General features: G+C 49.7%; 1 protein-coding gene across 1 annotated transcript in view; it reads left to right on the top strand.

The window, feature by feature from the left end:
• Positions 1–19,554, top strand: part of LOC149366586 (uncharacterized) — a 34,376-nt gene extending 14,822 nt beyond the window's left edge. Inside the window, exons 7-9 of the mRNA XM_089571448.1 lie at positions 14,987–15,320; positions 19,144–19,257; positions 19,378–19,554. Coding sequence (XP_089427574.1) covers positions 14,987–15,320; positions 19,144–19,257; positions 19,378–19,554 — 625 coding nt within the window. The remainder of the gene's footprint in view (positions 1–14,986; positions 15,321–19,143; positions 19,258–19,377) is intronic.
• The last annotated feature ends 4,560 nt before the right edge of the window (positions 19,555–24,114 follow it).

Genomic DNA, 24,114 nt, shown 5'->3' with positions numbered 1-24,114 from the left:
CTGTTTTGCTGCGCGAATTGTCGCTAGTGTTTTATTTAGTCTGCGGCGTATAACTGCACTCTATTTCTGCTTCGAGGCCATGACATCAGAGGCGGGCTTGCATCAGTGTTAAGTTTTTACTTCTTGGAGTGATGCCTCTAAGCGGCCAGGGGCATTATGGGGCGCAGTTTCCGTTTGTAAGTTGTTCTACACTCTGCCAATTAGCCTGAAGAATGAATAACGGGCAGAGGTGGATGCACGTGGTAGATGCGCGAATCTCGGGTGGCTAATACGGCATGAATGATGGTTGGCTGGGGATATAATGGAAGTTCTCAGGTTATAATTTTTAGAATTTATTATAAAGGCAAAGTCTATTCATCGTTCGGCGAGATTCGAAGGCAAGGGAGGTTAGTTTGAGATATTAGTGACACAATACTAGAGTGGGTACACTAATCTCAATATAAGAAACGCACCGCGCGATTCTGGGCGGATTCCGGGATGAATGATACGAGTGACCATTTATCATACATCAAATGATCATACGATGTAGAAACGCTCTTGTGCAAGACGTGCGATGGTGGGCCAACCTGAACCACCTAGTGCGCTTCGGGAGATACCAAGGGAGTGGCCAAATATGAGGAGAGCAGGTGTTGTGGAGAGGCAGACCTCGCCATCGCCTGTATATTCAGGGAAGTGCACGGGATTTAAAGTCAGGCCACGAGAAAATCCTTGGTAGAGGAATCCTGATAATTTTTTTTGACCGTCTCGGATTATTTTGTGTGCCCTGACATGCCGCAGAATACTCGAGTCTTTGCATGCCGCCTGGATTTGGTCTCTGTCTTAACGGGATTGCCAACTAACCAGAGGGGTGCACTGGGCTTGCGGAAGCGTTTAAATTCTGTTCAGGCGCAGCCTCCGATCGGCGCTAAGTAGTTGTTAAGGTGAAAACAATCCGAAAGCAGCACAGGAGAAAGCTACCCTGGGATCAGTGCGGAAAATGAACTCGAGGCACACCTGAGGCAGTTTACAGAGTAACGTATTTCGTTCAACTTGATGCCAATGAGTGCATTCGCCTTCAGGACACTTAACTTGTTCGGGCACTTTTGTGGTGTGCTGCGTTAGGTCACACTAAAACCAAACCCCTTGATTCAGAAAGTAGCGACAAACTCCTGTGCGTCCTCAGTTTCCACCTCGCCTCTCTTCACCCGCTTGGTGCGTGTGTCGCACAGAACGTTTTGAAGGCCGCAAGCGCTTGCCGCACATACCCAAGAGCGGGAACGAGTGGGCGCGACGGCTTGTTTTCTCATTTCTCGCTTCTATATCGACAAGAGTTGCTCGCAAGCGATTCGGTGTGTTTGGTGGTATCATAAACGCCGTTTTAAACTTTTGGTATCGGTCCAGAAGTTCCTGAAAAATTAGCAGTGGCTTAGCTCGGCTATGGCAGGATATACGCAGCGAAAGCACGCATGCGACACAGCTGGCAAAGCGAGCGGAGGCGAGCGCAACGACGGTGTGACGTCATAAAAAACGGCGGCGGCTCCGCGGCAAGGCACGTGGTGTGACGTCATGCCAGATGGCGCGGCGAGCGTGCGGCGTCCGCCAGCTGCGGCGGTTGCTAGGCAACGGCTCAAGGTCGGTCTCTGTGCCTCCTCGCAGCACCGCCACAGCGAAATTGCAAGTTCATGGCCAATGTAACTTTTGGTAAAAAAATTTCGGCAGAGGCACTAAGACTACTGCAACGCAAGACCATTCAAGTGGGACCAGTGGGTGGTATTGGTAGACACACTTGGTTAATTGGTTTATTGATGTTTAACGTCCCGAACCAACTCAGGCTATGAGGGACGCCGTAGTGAAGGGCTCCGGAAATTTCGACCACCTGTGGTTCTTTAGCGTGCACTGACATCGCACAGTACACGGGCTTCAAGAATTTCGCCTCCATCGAAATTCAGCCGCCGCGGCCTAGATCGAAGCCAAGTCTTTCGGCCCAGCAGCTGAGCGCAGCAGCAACTGAGCCACCGCGGAGGGCTGGTACACACACTGTGGACCACCTAATTGGCATAGGATCTTTGGAGTAGTTTAAAATAGTTCACATTATTAGGATCGTATTACTAGTCGAATAAAGTGTAGCTTATCATAGGAATTCGCACCTACGACCTTTGGTTCCGCAAACCGTGATTTCTTGAAACTTCAAACGTCCATTATGGCCAAACTATAATGGCTATGTTGAAAAAAGTCAAGAAACTTTATGCATGAAACTTCGGGACGTTAAACCACGCATTCAAAGCCCTCCCTGATGTAACTCCTGAATGAAACGTTCATTGAGAAGTTATTTGCACTGCCGCAAATCTCGGAAAAAAGCGTCTCATTTGTACACAGCATGAGTGCGGGAAAATGAGAATTAACTTTAAGCCTATTCGCCGCTGGTTTACCAGCATGAAATATTCTTAGTTCGCTGACGAACATGATGAGGATTATAGCTCATATTCTCTGAAATGCAGCGGGAAATAAAGATGCCCAGCAGTGAAATCACTCCTGCGTGAGTGGACGACGCGAAGCTGTTTGAGCCTGGTGCGACGCCACTGCCGTCTAAAGAGGAAGCAAAAGCAATTCAAGTGGTTCAACTTTGCTGAACAGAGTTTTAGCATATCCAAAGCAGAGCGCACAGCTCCGGTTGATACACCCCATACCCTGACTTCACAACTGTAAACTGAATCACGTGACACCAGGAAACTACCACGTGGCTTAATTCTCACCGCCCTCTACCGACCACTTAAAAGGTCAAAGATCAAGTGGAGCAGCAGCAAGGTGGACCACACATGATAAGGCAGATGTGCGACCACTACTTATCTCAAGGTCGTTTCAAGGTCATTCGGAACCTTACGGCGACATGTGTGCCGTTTATCAAACTTCAAAGTCACAGTTAAAGGCCACAAGTGGTTCACTAAGTAGAACACACACTGTTATTTGTTCTTACCAACACTCTTATCACAAGGTCGTTTCACGGTCACTCGGAGGCTCACGACGAAATGCGTCGCAGCTATAGTAGTGTGGCTTTCGCTACAAAAAATCCTGCAGTTGCCATCAATCTCTCGACTGGGGATTCCGATAACCCGCCTGAACTAGTAACATTCTAATCAAGTAACATTGGGAAGGGGCTTTAATGAGCACCCTAAACAAAGATAGTCCAGTGCGTGTCCCCTTGTTCACGGCGTTATATATATTGTCACGTAGTGGTGACTGCAGTCAGACGAACAGGAAAACAACGAGGATGTCTTCGAAACGGAACTCTTTATTTGGGCTGACTTACGCCCGCAAAGAACTGAATCACTCGGCCGCGGCGTAGCAACAAGCGTGCTCGGCGGTCGACGAACAGAATGCCCGCCACTGTCAGCCGTGCTCTCTTTAAAGCTGATAGCGAACATTCGAGATAAAGTTTGGAAAGTTGCTAGAATATTCTGCTGGAAAATAGAACCGGCTCCGCCTGCATGCGATGAATCGAGATAAATCTAGGCGCGTCCTGCGTCACAAACGAACCGATAAATCGACGTGACGGAATCCTTGGAGCATGTACAAATAAACAGAACAAACAAACACTACAAAGTTTCGCGGCATTACTCCCCTCTCAAAGAAGCATCGACTCGATGCTTTAGAGCATAATGCGGTTATAAACAATCAAAAACGGATTGTGCAAAAATAAACACCGAAAGTGGAAACACTGCGTCCTTTAGCGTGCATGATATTGCTTTAGGCGTACGGAATGGACTGCTTCTGGTCGTAACGCGGCGTCGCTGGGATGCACTCATTTGATCAGAGACGACTTCATAGTCTAATTCACCTAGCCGACGAAGAACCTTGTACGGGCCGAAATAGTGGCGCAAAAGCTTCTCACTCAATCCTCGGCGGCAAATGGGCGTCCAAACCCACACTCGGTCTCCTGGCTTGCATTCCGCGTTGCGTCTTCGTGAGTTATAGCGTCTGGCGTCGGTCCGCTGCTGGTCTTTCGGGCTTCTTCTGCGCCTTGAAGGTAGGCGGTGACGTCGACGTTATCATCCTCGGTAACGTCCGCTAGCATGGCGTCCAGCGTGGTCGTGGCCTCTCTGCCATGGACGAGCCTAAAAGGCGTCATCTGCGTGGTCTCCTGCACTGCGGTGTTGTAGGCGAAGACTACGTAAGGTAAGATGACGTCCCAGGTCTTATGTTCGGCATCGACATACAGGGCGAGCATATCGGCGAAGGTTTTGTTGAGGCGCTCGGTCAGTCCGTTGGTCTGCGGGTGGTATGCAGTTGTTCTCCGGTGGCTCGTTTGGCTGTAATGGAGGATGGCTTGCGTCAGTTCCGCCGTGAACGTTGTTCCTCTGTCAGTGATGAGCACATCGGGGGCGCCGTGTCGCAGAAGAATGTTCTCCACGAAACATTTGGCGACTTCTGCTGCTGTTCCGTTCGGTAGGGCTTTTGCCTCGGTGTAGCGGGTCAGGTAGTCGGTCGCTATAATGATCCACTGATTTCCAGACGTTCATTTCGGGAAAGGGCCAAGCAAGTCCATGCCGATCTGCTGAACGGGCCTTGAGGGGGGTTCAATGGGGTTCAGAAATCCTGCTGGTCGGGTTGCAGGGGTCTTTCGTCGCTCACATTCTCGGCAGGTTCTCACATAATGTGCGACATCGGCAGACAGTCGGGGCCAGTAATAATTGTCTTGAATACGGCGGATGGTGCGTGAAAACCCGAGTTGTCCAGCTGTCGGCTCGTCGTGTGAGGCCTGAAGAACTTCTCCGCGCAGACTAACAGGCACAACAAGGAGGTAGGCTGTTTCGTTCGCTGCGAAGTTCTTCTTCACGAGGACATCGTTCTGAAAACAGAACGAAGGCAATCCTCGCTTGAACGAGGCGGGGGGTGAACAAACCTTGCCTTCTAAGTATTCGATGAGGCATTTTATGTCGGGGTCCGAGCGTTGCTGTTGTGCAAAAGAGCTGGAGCGGAGGGGTCCCAGGAAGGCGTCCTCATCGTCATCCCGCGGCGGTACATCTACAGGGGCTCGTGACAGGCAGTCGGCGTCAGAGTGCTTGCGTCCCGACTTGTAAACGACGGTTACATCAAATTCCTGGAGCCGCAGCCATCGAGCGAGGCGGCCGGAGGGGTCCTTCAAACTGGCGAGCGAGCACAGTGCGTGGTGATCGCTGACCACCTTGAACGGTCGTCCGTACAGGTAGGGGCGGAATTTCTAAGTAGCCCAGATGATGGCAAGGCACTCCTTCTCAGTTGTCCAATAATTAGCTTCGACTTTGGACAGGGAACGGCTAGCGTACGCGATGACCTTCTCCACTCCGTCAATTTTCCGAACGAGGACAGCGCCTAGGCCCCCACTACTTGCGTTGGTATGAATTTCAGTCTCGGCGTTTTCATCGAAGTGCGCGAGGATCGGTGGGGACTGTAAACGACGCTGAAGTTCCTTGAAGGCTGCCACTTGCGGCGCTTGCCATTTAAATGGCACGTTTGCCTTTGTAAGGTGTTTCAGTGGCTCGGCGCTGCGCGAAAAGTCTTCACAAATCGTCGGTAGTACGCGCAGGGTCCGAGGAATCTGCGCACAGCTTTCTTATCGGCCGCTGGTGGAAACATTGCGATAGCAGCGGTTTTGTGCTGGTCTGGCCGTACTCCCTCCTTGCTAACGATGTGGCCTAAAAACAGCTGCTCTTCATAGGCAAAGTGGCACTTCCCTGCTTTAAAAGCTAGGCCGGACGATTTGATTGCGTCTAGTACTCTTCGAAGCCTTTTTAGGTGTTTCTCAAAGTTCGAGGCGAAGACAACGACGTCATCTACATATACCAGACAAATCTGCCACTTGAGGCCTGCCACCACTGTATCCATTACTGGCTAAAATGTGGCTGGTGCAGAACAGAGACCAAATGGCATCACCTTGAACTCGAAGAGGACATCTGGAGTGATGAATGCGGCCTTCTCGCGTTCTCTTTCATCGACCTCAATTTGCCAGTAGCCGCTCTTGAGGACCATCGATGAGAAATATCTGGCGTTGCAGAGTAGGTCCAGTGTGTCGTCGATGCAAAAGAGGCGGCAGACGTCCTTCTTTGTGATGTTGTTCAAGCGCCGGTAATCAACGCAGAATCGAAGTGCTCCGTCTTTCTTTCTCACTAGAACAACAGGTGCCGCCCAGGGGCTCTTTGAAGGCTGAATAACGTAGTCGCGCAGCATTTCTTCCACTTGGTCCCGGATGGCTTCTTCTCGCGGCGACACTCGGTAGGGGCTCTGGTGGAGAGGTTGGGCGTGCTGGTCGGTTATAATGCGATGTTTGGCAATCGGCGTTTGTAGGACCTCCGGTGATGACGAGAAGCACTCGCTGTAGCTTCGAAGGAGATTGCGGATCTGGTCTTGACTGTTCCGGGGCAAGGCTGGGTTTACGTCGAAAGTGGGCGAGTTCTCTTGGTCAGGCGAATCTTGTTCTCATGGGTCGGAGAGCGCGAAAAAGTCTCGTACGTCGGATATTTCATTGAGGAATGCAATCGTCGTTTCTCTCTTAACGTGCCGGTATACTTCGCTGATGTTAGTCAGCAGTACTTCGGCTTGTCCTTTGCGGAAATGTTCGATGCCTCGCGATGCTGATTCCTCGGTCGAGAAGCAACTGCATGTTCCCCTCGATAATATCTTCAGTGTTATTCGCTTCCGTGGCGCCTACGGTGATGACGATTGAGCGGGGTGGGACACTCACTTGTTCCTCCAGGACACTAAGCGCAACGTGATGTTCCGGGGTTCTCATCGATGTGATGGCCTCGTCCGTGGATAGTGTGATGTGAGCATCAGGGTGATCGCCTGATGCTCATTAAGGAAATCCGTGGCCAAGATCACTTCGCGGCAACATTGCGGTATCACTACGAAGGTCGCAGGATAGGTATGTCCCTTGAGAGTCGCTCGCGCTGTACACCGTCCTGTTGGCGTATTGAGGTGGCCCCCTGCGGTGCGAATTTGTGGGCCGTCCCATGCGGTCGTTACTTTTCTCAGCTGCGCACCGAATGGTCCGCTCATCACGAATAATCGGCTCCTGTGTCGACTAGAGCGGTGACTTTCCGGCCGTCGATAACCACTCCTAAGCCGGATGTCCTGGCTCTGGCGGTGCACGTCGTCTACGGCGTCGGGTCACGGCTTCGTCGGATATGTGAATTGTGGGTGGGGCGTATGGTTGAAGCTTTTCCTGACGACGGCGTCGTTATGAAGGTGGTTCGCGTCGTGGTCGAGGTTGTCATTGTATGCGGCGTCCGCTTAGTGGGTGCGACGTCTTCAAACGGCATGGTCGCTGGAGGATCTTCGTCGTTTCCTCGGCAAGCAACCAGACCACCACAGGTTGCTTTGTTTAGTTTCCCCTACGTGGGCTAAGGGACTTTCCTCGGACAGCCGCGGCGTAGCTGCGGCCCTGTGATGCAAAACTTACAGTGGACGGCGACGGCAAGCGGGAAAATTGCCTTGACGACGCGTACTTTCCTCTGTGCAGGTAGTTGTCGATTTTCCGTGGTCGCTGGCCGGTGAATGGCCGTGGGGCGTCGATAGCGAAACCTCGCAGGCCGATGCGTCTGTACGGGCAGTGGCGAAGTATATGACCTTCTTCGCCGCATTGGAAGCACAACGGGCGGTTGTTGGAAGTTCTCCAGGCGTCGCACTTCCTGGGGCTTGAGCGTCGTTCGTAGGCTGGGCGTGTAGGGGCAGGGAGATGGCGTTCGGGAGCAGCTGGTTCGCGTCGAAGAGGCGGACCTCGGCTCTCGAGTTGGGGCTGAGGAGTGCGTAGTGCAGCGGCGTAGGTTAAGGCTGGAGCTTCAGCTGGAGGCGAAGATGCCGGGGTGCGAAGCGCATGGCGCACTTCGCGTACGATTTCCTCAAGGGTCGCTACTTGAGGCTGGTTGGAAGACGGTAGCAGGCGACGCAGCTCTTCCCGTACAATTTCTCGGATAACATCCTGCAGGTTGCCGCCGAAAGCTGTGCCATCCGAGAGGGCAGTAGAGGTCACTTCGGGCTGTCTAGGAAAATGACGCGCTCGTGCTTCCAAGGTTCTCTCAATGGCGGCTGCTTCACTGGTGAATTCCGCGACCGTTCTCGGTGGGTTGCGGGTCGGACCGCAGAAAAGTGCCTCTTTAGCACCACGCATCAACATCTCCACCTTCAGCTCCTCCGCCATGTGAAGATCGACTCGTCGAAAAAGGCGCTTCATATCTTCCACGTATGCGGTCACTGACTCGTTCGGGTGTTGGATGCGTGACTGTAGAAGCAACTGAGCTCTTTCTTTCCTGATGATGCTCGTGAAGGCCTTCAGGAACTCCCGTTTGAATAATTCCCACGTCGCTAGAGAATCTTCGTTATTCTCGAACCAAATTCTCGCTGGTCCTTCGAAGGCTAAGAAAACAAGGCTCATTTTAGTCTGGTCGTCCCAGCTGTGTAACACGGCGACACGTTCAAACTGTTCAAGCCATTCCTCTGGATCCTCGCCCGGTTAAGCGTTGAACGCGGACGGCAGTCGGGGATGGTGTAAAATAATGGGGGCTGATGTCTCCATGGCTGAAGTCGAAATTGAGTGGTCCTTCTTCGCTCGCGTGCGGTCCGGTAGCAGTCCGAATTCAGGTGGACACCTCTGGAGACGAGGGCTGCTTCGCCCTTCGCCTTCGGTTAGGACGGGTTGTGCGGCTTTCGCGTGATCTTCTTCGAGACGGCTCAGGCTGCTCTGATGCGTGGTGCTAAAGAGGCACTTTTCGGCGGTCTGACCCGCAACCCACCGAAGACGGTCGCGGAATTCACCAGTGAAGCAGCCGTCATAGAGAGAAGCTTGGAAGCACGAGCGCGTCATTTTGCTCTACAGCCCCAAGTGACCTCGAATGCCCTCTCGGATGGCACAGCATTCGGAGGCAATCTGCGGGATGTTATCCCAGAAATTGTACGGGAAGAGCTGCATCGCCTGCTACCATCTTCGAACCAGCCTCAAGTAGTGACCCTTGAGGAAATCGTACGCGAAGAAGTGCACCATGCGCTTGGCACCACGTCATCTTCGCCTCCAGCTGAAGCTCCAGCCTTAACCTACGCCGCTGCACTACGCAGTCCTCAGCCCCAACTCGAGAGGCGAGGTCCGCCTCTTCGACGTGAACCAGCTGTTCCCGAACGCAGTCCCCCTGCCCCCGCCCGCCCAGCCTACGAACGACGCCCAAGCCCCAGGAAGTGCGACGCCATGGAGGACTTCCAACAACCGCCCGTTGTGCTTCCGTTGCAGCGAAGCTGGTCATATACTTCGCCACTGCCCGTACAGACGCATCGGCCTGCGAGGTTTCGCCATCGACGCCCCACGGCCATTCCCCGGCCAGCGACCACGGGAAATCGAAGACTACCTGCACAGAGGGGAGTACGCGTCGCGAAGCAGTCTTTCCCGCTTGCCGTCGCCGTCCACTGTACGTTTTGCATCGCCGGGCCGCAGCTACACCGCGGCTGTCCGAGGAAGGGCTCCTAGCCCACGTAGGGGAAACTAATCAAAGCAACCTGCGGAGGACAGGTTGCTTGCCGAGGAACCGACGAAGATCCTACAGCGACCATGCCGTATGAAGACGGCGCACCCACTACGCGGACGCCCGATGCAACTACAACCTCGACCACGACGCGAACCGCCTTCAAAACGACGTCGCCGTCAGGAAAAGCTTCAACCATACGCCCCACCCACAATTCACATATCCGGCGAAGCCGTGACCCGACGCCGAAGACGACGCGCAACGCCAGAGCCAGGACATGCGACTTAGAAGTGGTTATCGACGGCCGGAAAGTCACCGCTCTAGTGGACACGGGAACCGATTATTCGGTGACGAATGGATCATTCGCTGCGCAGCTGAGGAAAGTAACGACCGCTTGGGACGGCCGACAAATTCGCACCGCAGGAGGCCACCTCATTACGTCATCAGGACGATGCACAGCGCGAGTGACTCTCAAGGGACATACCTATCCCGCGACCTTCGTAGTGCTACGGCAATGTTCCGGCGAAGTGATCTTGGGCATGGATTTCTTTAATGAGCATCAGGCGATCATCGACCTGCGATCCAAGATGATCACTTTCCACGGACGAGGCCACCCCAACGATGAGAACTCCAGAACGTCACGTGGCGCTTAGTGTCCTGGAGGAACAAATGAGTGTCCCACCCCGCTCAAGCGTCGTCATAACCGTAGGCGCCACGGAAGCGAATAACACTGAAGCCGTTATCGAGGGGAACATGCAGTTGCTTCTCGACCGAGGAATCGGCATCGCAAGGGGCATCGCACATTTCCGCAGAGTACAAGCCTCGGGCACGTTAACAGGAACGACGATTGCATTCCTCGACGAAATATCCGACGTACGAGACTTCTTCCCGCTCTCCCAGCTTTGCCCCGGAACAGACAAGATCGGATCCGCAATCTCCTTTGAAGCTACAGAGAGTGCTTCTCGTCATCGCCGAAGATCCGACAAACGCCGATTGCCAAGCATCGCATGATAACCGACCAGCACGCCCGACCTTTCCGCCAGAGCCCCTACCGAGTGTCGCCGCGAGAACGACCAGCCATCCGAGACCGAGTGAAAGAAATCCTGCGCGACGACGTTATTCAGCCTTCAAAGAGCCCCTGGGCGGCACCTGTTGTTATAGTGAGAAAGAAAGACGGAGCACTTCGATTCTGCGTTGATTACCGGCGCTTGAACAACATCACATAAAAGGAAGTCTGCCCCCTCCCTCGCATCGACGACACACTGGACCGGCTCTGCAACGCCAGATATTTCTCATCGATGGACCTCAAGAGCGGCTACTGGCAAATCAAGGTCGATGAACGAGATCGCGAGAAGACCGCATTCATCACTCCAGATGTCCTCTTCGAGTTCAAGGTGATGCAATTTGGGCCTCTGTTCCGCGCCAGCCAGATTTCAGCGAGTAATGGACACAGTGCTGGCTGGCCTGAAGTGGCAGATTTGTCTGGTATATTTAGATGACGTCGTTGTCTTAGCCTCGAACTTTGAGGGACACCTAAAAAGGCTTCGAACAGTACTAGACGCAATCAAATCGTCCGGCCTAGCTTTTAAAGCAGGGAAGTGCCACTTTGCCTATGATGAGCAGCTGTTTTTAGGCCACATCGTTAGCAAGGAGGGAGTACGGCGACACCCGCAGAAAACAGCTGCTGTCGCAATGTTTCCGCCACCGGCTGATAAGAAAGCTTTGCGCAGATTCCTCGGACGATTTCTTAAGAACTTTTCGTGCACCGCCGAGCCACTGACCCACCCGACAAAGAAGACGTGCCATTTAAACGGGAAGCGCCGCAAGTGGCAGCCTTCAAGGAACTTCAGCGTCGTTTACAGTCCCCACTGATCTTCGCGCGATTCGATGAAAACGCCGAGACTGAAATTCATACCGACGCAAGTAGTGTGGGCCTAGGCGCTGTCCTCGTTCCGAAAATTGACGGAGTGGAGAAGGTCATCGCGTACTCTAGCCATTCCCTTTCCAAAGCCGAAGCTAATTATTCGACAACTGAGAAGGAGTGCCTTGCCATCATCTGGGCTACTTAGAAATTCCGCCCCTACCTGTACTGACGACCGTTCACGGTGGTCAGCGATCACCACGCACTGTGCAGGCTCGCCGGTTTGAAGGACCCCTCCGGCCGCCTCGCTCGATGGAGCCTGCTGCTCCAGGGGTTTGATGTAACCGTCGTTTACAGGTCCGGACGCAAGCACATTGACGCCAACTACCTGTCACTAGCCCCTGTAGATGACCCGCCGCCGGACGACGATGAGGACACATTCGTGGGACCCATCAGCTCCAGCTCTCTTGCACTACAGCAACGCTCGGACCCCGACATAAAATGCCTCATCGAATGCTTGGAAGGTAAGGTTTGTTTATCTCCCGCCTCGTTCAAGCGAGGATTGTCTTAGTTCTGTTTGCAGAACGATGTCCTCGCGAAGAAGGACTTTGCAGCGAACAAGACAGCCTACCTTCTTGTTGTACCTGTAAGTCTGCGCGGAGAAGTTCTTCAGGCCTCACACGACGAGCCGACAGCTGGACATCTCGGGTTTTGTTGCACCCTCCGCCGCATTCAAGACAAGTATTACTCGCCCCGATTGTCGGCCGATGTCTCACATTATGTGAGAAACTGCCGAGAATGTCAGCGACGAAAGATCCCTCCAACCCGACCACCAGGATTTCTGAGCCCCATTGAACCCCCCTCAAGGCCCTTTCAGCAGATCGGCATGGACTTGCTTGGCCCTTATGAACATCTGGAAATAAGTGGATCATTATAGCGACACACTACCTGACCCGCTACGCCGAGGCAAACGCACTGCGACGCCCCCGATGTGCTCATCATTTACAGAGGAACAGCATTCACACGGGAACTGACGCAAGGCATACTCCATAACAGCCAAACCAGCCACCGGAGAACAACTGCATACCACCCGCAGACCAACGGACTGACCGGGCGCCTCAACAAATCCATCGCCGATATGATCGCCATGTATGTCGATGCCGAACACAAGACCTGGGACGTCATCTTGCCTTACGTAGTCTTCGCCTACAACACCGCTGTGAAGGAGACCACCCAGATATGATGCCTTTTAGGATCGTCCATGGCAGAGAGGCCACAAGCACGCTGGACGCCATGCTGCCGAACGTTACCGAAGAAGATAACGTCGACATCGCCGCCTACCTACAACGCGCAGAAGCCCGAAGACTTGCCCGGTGAAGGATCAAAGACCAGTAGCGGACCGACGCCACATGCTAGAACCTACGAAGACGCAACGCCGATTACAAGCCAGGAGACCGAGTGTGGGTTTGGAGGCCCATTCGCCGCTGAGGATTGAGTGAAAAGCTTTTGCGCCGCTATTTCGGCCCGTACAAGGTTTTTCGTCGGCTAGGTGAATTGGACTCTGAAGTCGTTCCTGACCGAATGACTGCATCCCAGCGACGCCGCGTACGACCAGAAGTAGTCCACTTCGTACGCCTAAAACCCTATCATGGACGCTAAAGGACTCCGTGTTTCCACAGTCGGTGTTTATTTTTGCACAATCTGTTTTTGATTGTTTATAGCCGCATTATGGTCTAAAGCATCGAGTCGATGCTTCTTTGAGAGGGGAGTAATGCCGCGTAACTTTGTAGTGTTTGTTTGTTGTGTTTATTTGTTCATGCTTCAAGGCTGCCGTCACATCGCTTTGTCGGTTCGTTTGTGACGCAGGACACGCCTAGATTTATCTCGATTAACTGCACCTAGGTGGAGCCGATTCTACTTTGTGCCAGAATGTTCTAGTAACTTCCGAAGCTTTAACTCGAATATTCGCTATCAGCTTTAAAAAGAGCACGGCTGACAGCGGCGGGCATTCTGTTCGACGACCGCCGAGCACGCTCGTTGCTACGCCGCCGCCGAGTGATTCAGTTCTTTGCGGGCCCAGGTCAGCCCAAAAAAGAGTTCCGTTTCGAAAACATCCTCGTTGTTTTCCTGTTCGCCGGACTGCAGTCAGCACTACGTGACAATATATATATGTATATGGGAAAAACGTCGATCAAGGTATGAAACGATTGAAACAATTTATTGTCGTTTCGACCTTGGAACGGCCTTCGTCAGAATGGCACATCTGAATTGACATTCTGACGAAGGCCGTTCCACGGTCGAAACGTCAAGAAATTGTTTCAAGCGTTTCAAACGCTGGTCTACGTTCTTACTACCACATACCGTGCCAAGATTTTCCCTTTTTTGCTGGATATATATATATTTATATATATGGGTTTAACTTCCCAAAGCGATTCAGGCGATGAGGGATGCCGTAGTTAAGAGCTGCGGAAATTTAGACCAAATGGGGTTCATTAATGTGCGCCGCGGTGGCTCTGGCTATGGCGCTCGGCTGCTGACCCGAAATACGTGGGTTCCATCTTAGCCTCGGCGGTCGATATATATAATATATTGTAATGTTTCATGCCAGCGCAGACCCAGTGCAGGCAACCGCTGAAGAGGACAAAGCCGATGGTGACCAGTGCGCGAGCCCTGGTTTTGGTGAACCGCCTTTCTGAGCTGACTGGACGTCGCGCCGAAGCTGCTGTGATCGCTGCCTTGCCGCTATCTTCATAAACACCGAGCCCCCTTACAATATATATATATATATATATATATATATATATATATATATATATATATATATATATATATAGGTGAACCTTAAAATGCGGTTACATGCATGAAATTGAGAAACGCTTCGTTTATTGGGAGTCGACGTTTCGGACAGAGCCTGTCCTTTTTAAAGGACAGGCTCTGTCCGAAACGTCGACTCCCAATAAACGAAGCGTTTCTCAATTTCGCATCTTATTTTAAACTAGCAACCAAGTACGTTTACCTTATTGTGCTATATATATATATATATATATATATATATAGCGAAGTATACGGTTCGTTAAAGGAAACATATTTATTCAACTCGACGTTTCGATCGGAAGACCGATCTTCTTCAGGAGTGATTTTATACCCATGTCACACGGGCATTTGGAAAGCCCTCGAATCGATAGTCTATTGACTCGAAGGCGATCGAGCGCTGCTACACGGCCAGTTTGAATGGCCATCGAGTCAATAGTCTATCGAGTCGACGGAGCAGCCCGGAACTGTATCGAGATTTCGAGGGCCTTCGAGCGTTGCCCAAGGTTGCTAGCATTGCTTCGAACAACAACAAACATGGCGGCGCCCTTCAAAGCTGGACCCCTCGCTTCGGACTGAATTGCCCGTGTGACAGGGGTATAAAATCACTCCTGAAGAAGATCGGTATTCCGATCGAAAAGTCGAGTTGAATAAATATGTTTCCTTTAACGAAACGTATACTTCGCTATATATATATATATATATATATATATATATATATATATATATATATAGGTGAACCTTGAAATGCGGTTACATGCAAGCATAAATTCGTGTTCAACAGTAACTTCCGCGCAGGAGTGGCTGGGATCTGTGGGCTCTCTATAACAGGCTTTTTCACTTGCTCCGGCAGGTACACCTTCAATCGAGACGCCAGCAACGGCTTCCACTACAGCCTTAAGGCCATCCCCAATCGCTACTGCACAGCAATGGTCTTCTACTCGGTGGCCATCTTGACAGGACACCGGGCTGAGTACAAGTTTGAGAGCAAGCGAGCCCAAGAAGCCCTCGAGATGCTCGTGTCTGCTGCCAAAAGCCGTCACCGCAATCAGAGCATTCCCGTCTACCTGACCGTCGGCGGGTCGCGGAGTGACAGTCACGGAATCATTAAGGAATTAGATTGGTTCTACCGGGATACAAACCAGGATCTATTCATAAAGAATGTTCCTGGAATTGACAAATTTGAGGCAAGTGACATTCCGTTTTACAGTGCGCACTCCTCGACGGCTAGTTAAATCAGCGCCTACTTTGCAGCATTATTTTGCAGTCCAGTTATGAAGGCGCATGTGACCCTTGCTGATCTCTCCGTCGGGTCGATTTGGTTTGGTTTATTTTGGTTTAACATCCCAAAGCGACTAAGGCTATGAGGACGCCGTAGTGAAGGGCTTTGAAAATTTCGACCACCTGGAGTTCTTTAACGAGCGCTGATATCGCAGAGTACACGGGCCTCTAGAATTTCACCTCCATTGGAATTCGGCCGCCGTGGCTATGATCGAACCCGCGTCTTTCGGGCCAGCGGCCGAGCGCCGTAACCGCTGAACCACCGCGGTGGGATTCTCCGTCGGGTCGAGTTACCCGACGGACTCACCCACTGAACATGTTTCCTTTCATCCCGTCCGTAGATTGTTTTATGTTTTCTATTTTTCCACACACACTGCCGAATTGTGGAGTAACTTAGGTGGTCTCTGCGTTCATTGCCAACTAATCAATTTGAGCTAAAACTGCCTAACCATTTTACTTGACGTTGTTCTGCCTAATCATGTTACTTGACATTGTTGTATTATGCTTTGTAATGCACCCCTGCTAAGTCCCTAACAAGACAGCAGTATTTGTAAATAAATAAATATATCTACCTTCACAATGCTCAAACCACTTGTCGATCAGCAAATGGCTGCTACGAAAGTTCTTGTTAGTCTGGCCTGACAGCTCTAATATTAGACTAAAGAGTGACAGCAGTGGAGGGTGCTAAGAATCTCTGGCTCCGGACAGGCCGCCATTGGAAACTAAACCTGGCAACGTTTAACACTAGAACCTTATCCAGTGAGGCTAGCCTTGGAGTGCTGTTCGTGTAGCAGTGCTAGAAGTAGGTGGAGGGTTGGTTCGGCAGGATACCGGCAAGCTATCTCAGGAGACGAAAAATGTGATTAAGAAACTCAAAACATGAAACCACCTAACACTACAGCGGCAGAGCTATCTAAGTTAACAAATAAGTGCAAGCTAGTCGACTTAAGGAAGTTTAACAAGGAGAAAATCGAGCATGTTCTAAAAACGGAAGCAGCCTAAAAGCAATGAAGAAAACTAGGCACAGTTCAAAACCAGATGTATGCGCTAAGAAACAGAGGGAAACGACATTAGCAATATGATCAATGTAGTTAAAGTAGCCGAAGAGTTCTACACAAATCTTTACAGTAGCCAAAGTAAGTAATCGGAACATTACTGAGAGAGTAATGGGACAGCAATGGAATATCCCGCCAGTAACGAAAGAGGAAGAAAGCCTCAGCAACAATGTAAAGGGAGAGAACAGCTGGTGAGGATCAGGTAACTGCAGATAAGGACGGAGGGCAGATTGTGCTGGAAAAACTAGCCACCCTGTATACGGAATGCCTTATGACCTCGAGCGTGCCAGAAGCTTGGAAGAACGCTAACATTATCTTAATTCATAAGTTGACGTCAAGGACCTGAAAAGTTAGGCGGATAAGGTTACTGTCCGTTGCCTTCAAGATATTAAGGCGAAAGCCTTTAAAGCCTCATCGTTGTCGACAGACGGTTGCCAGCAGAGGTGCCACGCTTCAGGAATCGTGCCAAGTGTGGCCTCTCCTCCGTGCAGCGGCGCAACCTCCTCCCCTCCTTAGCAACCGGCGCGCCGATGGGGGGGCGCAGCTGTGCATAGTAACCGTGACGTCACACAGTAGTGGTAGAACGAGCGCGCGCGCATCGGCGGTGGGCGCTGCACCGCCGCTCCTTCGCCAGACGTCTCGTTGCAGTCGAGTAAGTGAGACCCATGCCTCCGAAGCAGCCCAGTGATTCCGCGCCAAGTGGTTCGGGGAAGCGGCACTGGGTTGACCACAAGGCTTTCGCCAAGCACACTTAAGAATTTCCAAAGTGTCTTCGGAAATTTTTTGCTAAGGTAATCGCAAATAGAATCAGGACAACCTTAGACTTCAATCAAGCAAATGATCAGACAGGCTTTCGTAAAGCATACTGGATAATAGACCATATCCACGCTATCAATCAGGTGATAGAGAAATGCGCAGAATATAACCAGCCCCTAAATATAGCGTTCATTGATTACGAGAAAGCATTCGACTCGGTAGAATCCTCAGCAGTCATGCAGGAAATGCGGAATCAGGGTGTAGGAGAGTGTTTTGTGAAAATATTGGAAGATATTTATAACGATTGCACAGCTAACGTAGTTCTAGATAAAGTCGGCAACAAAATTCCAATAAGGAAAGGTGTCATGCAGGGAGACACAGGAGGTATTCCGGGGCCTGAACTGGCAACAGTTGGGGATAGAAGTTAATGGAGAATACCTAAGTAATCTGCGATTTGGTCATGACATTGCCTTGCTGAGTCACAGAGGACATGAACTGCAAAGAGTGATCACGGAGTTGGAGAGGCAGAGCAGAACGGTGAGCCTAAAAATGCAGAAAACCAAACCAATGTTCAACACTCTAACAAGGGAACAGTAGTTGACAATTGGTAACGAGGTGCACGTCTACTTAGGGCAGCTAGTGACCGGTGATCCGTATAATTAGAGGGTAATAATTAGATGAATAAGAATGGGGTGGAGCGCATATGGCAGGTTTTCTGAGATCATGAATGGCAGTTTGCCAATGTCCCTCAAGAGAGAAGTATACAACAGTTGCATCTTACCGGTACTCACCTACGGGGCAGAAACGTGGAGGCTAACAAAGAGGGTTCAGATTAAGTTAAGGACAACGCAGCTAACTATGGAAAGGAAAATTATTAGAGTAACGTTAAGAGTCCGGTAGTGGGCAGAGTGTGTGACGGAACAAACGCGGGCTAATGATATCCTGGTCGAAATCGAGAGGAAGAAATGTGCTTGGGCGCTTCTCATGACCCCTACCCGGCACACTGGTTTCGTGGAAGAGTTGGTGACTGTAATATCTACAAAATATTTTAGAGAAATTGCAGAACGGTTTTTTAACACGGGTAAACAATTAATGATGGCTGTTTAATCGCACCTCTTGGCAACGATCACTTTTGGAGCTGTAGTTTATAAATCACCTTTGTCCATGAACCGTCTTGTAGGTTGAAAGGTTGTGATATGGTTGTAAGGTTTCTCCTGGCGGCTAGGGTTAACCTTGTGTGGCGAACTGCGCTGGGTTTCATCATATTTGGGTATAGTCAGGGTGTGCAACTGGCGTGGGCAGCATAAGCTCCTGTCCCGTCCCCTCGTTCGGCTCCGTGGTGGGCGGCTCCAACCGTGGCCGAAAAACACATCCTTTTATGGCTAGCTCTTTCCAACCAACTGATCGCCCTCCGAAACGGAGGCGCACCGTCGTAACTGCCAAGTTCTTTTCAAAGAACAAGGCTAATTCTTTGATGTTCCACGAGATTCACAGTGAACATTCAGAAAAAACCGCACGACATAGGCCAAGGTTATAAAGGAAAGAAGCTTGCAAATGGAGACCTACTTCTAGACATTCTGTACAACCATCAGTGCGAGAAACTAGCAGAAGTCACAGCCTTCGGTGACATTCAACGAGTAATAAGTCCTCACCGATCACTGAACACTGTTCGTGGCGTCCTCTCTGATGATGACCTGAAGTACATGACGGAAGAAGAATTACTAGATGTACTCAAAGACGAACATGTCACAAATGTGTACAGAATAAAAATAACGCGAAATAAGAAAGAAATAGAAACAAAACATTTTGCCCTGACCTTCGCCTCAAGCACTCTCCCTGACTCTGTGGAGGTAGGGTACTCCAAAATCAAACTACGAGCGTACACCCCTAACCCAAGACGTTGCTTGAAATGCCAAAGGTACGGACGGCCATGGCTCCCGGAGCTGCCGGGGCCAAGTCACATGTGCAAAGTGTGCCTCACATGATCATCCCACAGATAACTGTAAAGTTGAACCTCAACTTTGTGTACATTGTAAGGGCAGTCATGCTGCCTACTCGCGTGCTTGTCCAACTTGGAAACAAGAGAAACATATAATCACTCTCAAAGTTAAAGAAAGCATCCCTTTCAGAGAAGCGCGCTTGCGCTTCTCAGTGGATCAACACCCTACTTTCGCTGATGTGGTGCAACAGGGCACAGCATCACAGCGGCTTCTGGCTTCTGCTCAGGCCACACACAGTGAGCCTGCAGCAGGGCCACCAATGCCCCAGGTGGCAGCAACTAGCGCCGCGCCACCACCCACAAAACAGGGTGCGCGGACCTCCAGGTTAGCGGGCCCCAAGGCCTCACCTCACATGGCAAGGTCTGAAGCACAGTTACCTGTGCATTCTGCACGATCCTCCAGCGCCTCTGAGCAGGCGACGGACAAAACTCCTCCCTTGCCCCCGCTGCAGTGGCGGCAAAGCTCTGTTGAGCGAAAAAAAGGGATAAAGTCCCAATAACTGGTCTAAAAGACCCATCAACCTAACCTATCCCCAACAAGTTTATAACGATGGATATTCTAGTTCACTAGAACTAGCGTGGAGTTTTAAAGAACCACACTGACATAACAGATCATTTTAATTCATTCTCCCCGGTAGCACTGTCTTCAGGAGACTAACCTAGGACCACAGAAAAAAAATATTCTTAAAAAATGTCAATTCTTCCACTGTGCAGACAGAATTCAAGCAGGCTCTCTGGAGGCGCTGCTATTGTGGTACATGTTGGTGTTGCAACTCGGAAAATTGACTTCAAAACTTCATATGAGGCAGTTGCGGTCACCGTCCTTGATTTTAAAACCATAACATTATGTTCCATATACATTGAACCTCTTCTAACCATCAGACTTCACGATTTAGGAGCACTTTTAATACAGCTACCGGAGCCATATCTTCTAGTTGGGGATTTTAATGCTCACTCCTCGTTTTGGGAAAGTGAACAAACCGACGTCAGAGGCCGGATTATAGATGATTTCATTCTCAGCAACAATGTCTGCGTAATGAACACGGGCAAACACACTTACGGCTCTCCAAGCAGTGCGAAAATGAGCCGCCTAGATTTATCTTTATGTTTCACCAAGTGTTTTTACAAATTTTAAATGGTATGTTCTTGACAACCCGTATGGGAGCGATCATCTTCCTGTCGTTATCAGTCCGACATAATCACCATCAATCACATTAACCAAACCACGGCGTTGGAAGTTGGCCACGGCCGGCTGGGCGCTCTTCCAACAAAATGCCGCTTTGGAAGAAATTTTTTCAGATGGCCTTAAAGTTGATGGCATAAATGCGATGTTCACAGCATGTATCATTACCGCTGCTCAATTAGCCATTCGCAGACTTCCGGAGTGGTGCGAAAAAGCCGAAAGGTCTGGTATCCACGGGAATGTGCGGAAGCAAAAAAGAGGCAAAACAAAGCCTGGGGAAATTTCCGTCCATACCCCACACAGGAAAACCTAATAGATTTTAAAAAGGCGAGGGCCAAAGCTCGATATATCCGGCGAATTGCTGAGAAAACTTTCATGGCAAGGTTATATATCTTCCATAAATACTTCCACTACATCAAAAAATGTGGCAGCAAGTTCAAAAACTTCATGAAACTTCATGGCAACTTCTCTCCTTTTGCAGTTCTGTTCCTGACTCCCCCCCCTGATGCACAAACAAGTATTCACGAACAGGCCGACATACTTGGAGGGCACTTCTCCCATGTTTCCAATTCATTATACTGACTTTCTTAAAGTACAAAAACACACCAGGGAAACAGACTTCCAACTGGTGGCTACACTAACGAACCCTACAACAGTTTGATTACAGTTCATGAACTTCACAGTGTACTAGGTAGTGGCAAACAGTCTGCACCAGGGCCCGACCAGGTACAGTCTTTGTCAAAAGTAACCAGGCTGCATGGTTTGCTTCTAGCTCGTACAGTGGAGCCCTTGTGACTTCCCTAAAGATCAAATGTTGTTGGAAGGTAAGAAGACCCCCAGTCCTTACCTTTAACGACCATTTCAGCTTCAGGGAAGCTGTAAGGGCTCCACTGTAGGAGCTAGAAGCAAAACATGCAGCCTGGTTACTTTTGACAAAGACTGTACATTATCAAATGCTAGCCCATTTGTCTGAACCTTCTGTAAAAGCACTCTTGAAAATTTTCAACAAAATCTTGGTGTCGGGGAAAATGCCTTAGGCTTGGAAAAAGGCAGTAAGAGTACCATTCCTGAAACCAGGGAAACTCCCAACCTCTCCTACTAGTTTCAGGCCAATAGCCCTTACAAGCTGCCTTGGCAAATCCTTCGAAAGCAGAGTAAAAATTAGGTTAATGTTTATTCTCGAATCTCGCGAACTGCTTGACCTCCACCAGTGCGGTTTCAGAAAAGCTTGTTCGACACTGGATCATCTTGTGCGACTCGAAAACACTGTTCGAGAAGCATTCTTGCATACACAACACTATATGGCTGTTTTCTTTGATATGGAAAAAGCCTATGATACCACCTGGAGGTTTGGGATTCTCCGCGACTTGAGAGATCTGGGCATCCGCGGTAGAATGGTTAATTGCCTGAAAGATTTTTTGTCAAACCGCACATTTCAAGTCTGTCTCGGTTCAATCCTCTCGAGGAACTTCACTCAAGAGAACGGTGTACCTCAGGGATGCACTTTAATCTGTACACTTTTCATCATAAGAATGAATTCCATAGCCAAAGTAATCCCAAAGTCAATTATGTACTCAGTTTACGTCGATGACCTCCAAATTTCATGCACATCGTCCAGCTTATTAACCTGTGAAAGACAGGTACAACTCACATATAACAGACTTGGTTAATGGGAAGACAAAAATGGATTTCGGTTCTCCCCACAAAAAACAGTTGTTGTTCTTTTCTCTCTACGCAGATGCCGGCATCCCGATCCCACCCTGCATTTAAATGAAACCGTTCTCCCAATAAAACAAGGGCATAAATTTTTAGGTGTAATATTCGACAAAAAGCTCACATTCCTCCGCGCACATAAATAACTTGGAAGTAAAAGCCTCTACAGCTCTAAACATACTTAAAGTGCTCTCAAGAAGGCACTGGGGCTCTGATAGGACATGTCTTTTCCATATCTATCGTGCAGCAGTGCGCTCCTGTCTTGATTACGGGTGTGTGGTGTATGGTTCAACGAGAACATCATACCTGAAAAGACTGGATCCAGTGCATAACCTAGGTTTGCGTATTTCGATTGGGGCATACAGGACGTCACCTGTGACTAGTCTCTATGTAGAAACAAATGAACCTTCACTAACTGACAGAAGAACCACACTTACATGTTCATACATTCTGAAAATCTGTTCGTAACCGAATCACATCTGTAAGCCGTTAGTTACAAAATGTCCTTCTAGAACACTGTTTAACAACAAACCCCAAGCCATCACACCACTCATACTCCGTTTTGAAGTACAGTGCCAGGAAATTAACACACTAAATGCACTCCCTGATATTGCACAGAGACCTGACCCATTGCCACCTTGATACAACTTCCCTGCTGTATGCGATCTCGCACTAACACACATTCGTAAAAAACATGCACCTCAAGAACACAATATACAGGAGTTCTTAGCAATACTGTGATCATACAGCATTTTGTACAGATGGTTCCAAAACAACGCTTTATGTTGGCTGCCCTGTATTTCAGGACAAACGAGAAAAAATAGTAGGGTTGCCTCAGTGCGCGTCAGTTTTCACCGCCGAATCTTACGCCATATCCTTAGCGGTAGAAAAAATACTGAAGAGCATCATTGAAAACAGTGTCATTTATACAGACTCCCTCAGCGTGATTACTTCACTGCGTGGCAAAAATGCAACAAAGCCTTTAATAGGAGACATACGCCACAATGTAGTAGCTGCCAAAACACAAGGGCTTGAAACTAAATTCTTTTGGATACCAAGTCACGTAGGAATCTACGGTAACGAGAGAGCCGATGTGTGTGCCGCAGCCGCCTGTAGTGCTAAAACACAAAGTGAAGGTGCCGCATAACGATACTCTAAAATTTGTACAAAGAAAAGTAAAGAAAAAATGGCAGGGAGCATAGGATAATGAATAAAACAAGTTACACCTAGTAAAGCCAGTTATAGAAGAATGAAAAACATGCAGTCACCAAGAGCATTTTATTGAAGTAATTATATGTCGCCTTCGTACTGGCGCACGCACTTAACACACAATTTCATTTTTGCAAAAAGAAGACTAACCCACATGCGCACAGTGTGGAGAGATTGTCACTACAAACCACATAATAATATCCTGCGCAAATTTTGATCAACTTAGAATAAAGCTTTTCCGACAATTTTATGAAGAGCACATCCCATTACACCCTTGCTTACTCCTAGGAGAAAGTTGACTAGTAAAAACCCCCTCTCCTGTTTCGTTCCTAAATGATGCAAACGTCCTAAACCTCTTGCAGGGTTACAAAATAATCTTTAAACTTACTCACACCAAACACGCGCATGATGGCCTTAGCTGCCCATGTGCCATAAAACACAGCACAACACGCAACCGCTTTTTTCAGCATAAATCCGTATAAGCTGCATAGAGTTATGGGGGCAGTCGTAGTCGTCCCAGGTTTAGTTTTTCCACACATCGCAACCTATGCGAAAATGATGTTTTGCCTTAAGTTCGTCTCTTTTTCATAAGGGCCGAGACTATGAAGACTTACTCATTGTTAAGCAATCCAGGCGGAAAGAATGCCGCCACTCTGGCTCAGTGGTTATAGCACTCGGCTGCTGACCCGAAAGATGCGGGTTCGATCACGGCAGCGGAGGTCGAATTTCGATGGAGGCGAAATTCTAGAGGCCCGTGTACTGTGCGATGTCAGTGCCTATTAAAG

Source organism: Amblyomma mixtum, chromosome 1 (genome assembly GCF_055824585.1).
Source record: "Amblyomma mixtum isolate Tamu chromosome 1, ASM5582458v1, whole genome shotgun sequence".
Classification (NCBI taxonomy): Eukaryota; Metazoa; Arthropoda; class Arachnida; order Ixodida; family Ixodidae; genus Amblyomma; species Amblyomma mixtum.
The sequence above is the reverse complement of the archived record's forward strand: the minus strand, read 5'-3'. Positions and strand labels throughout refer to the sequence as shown.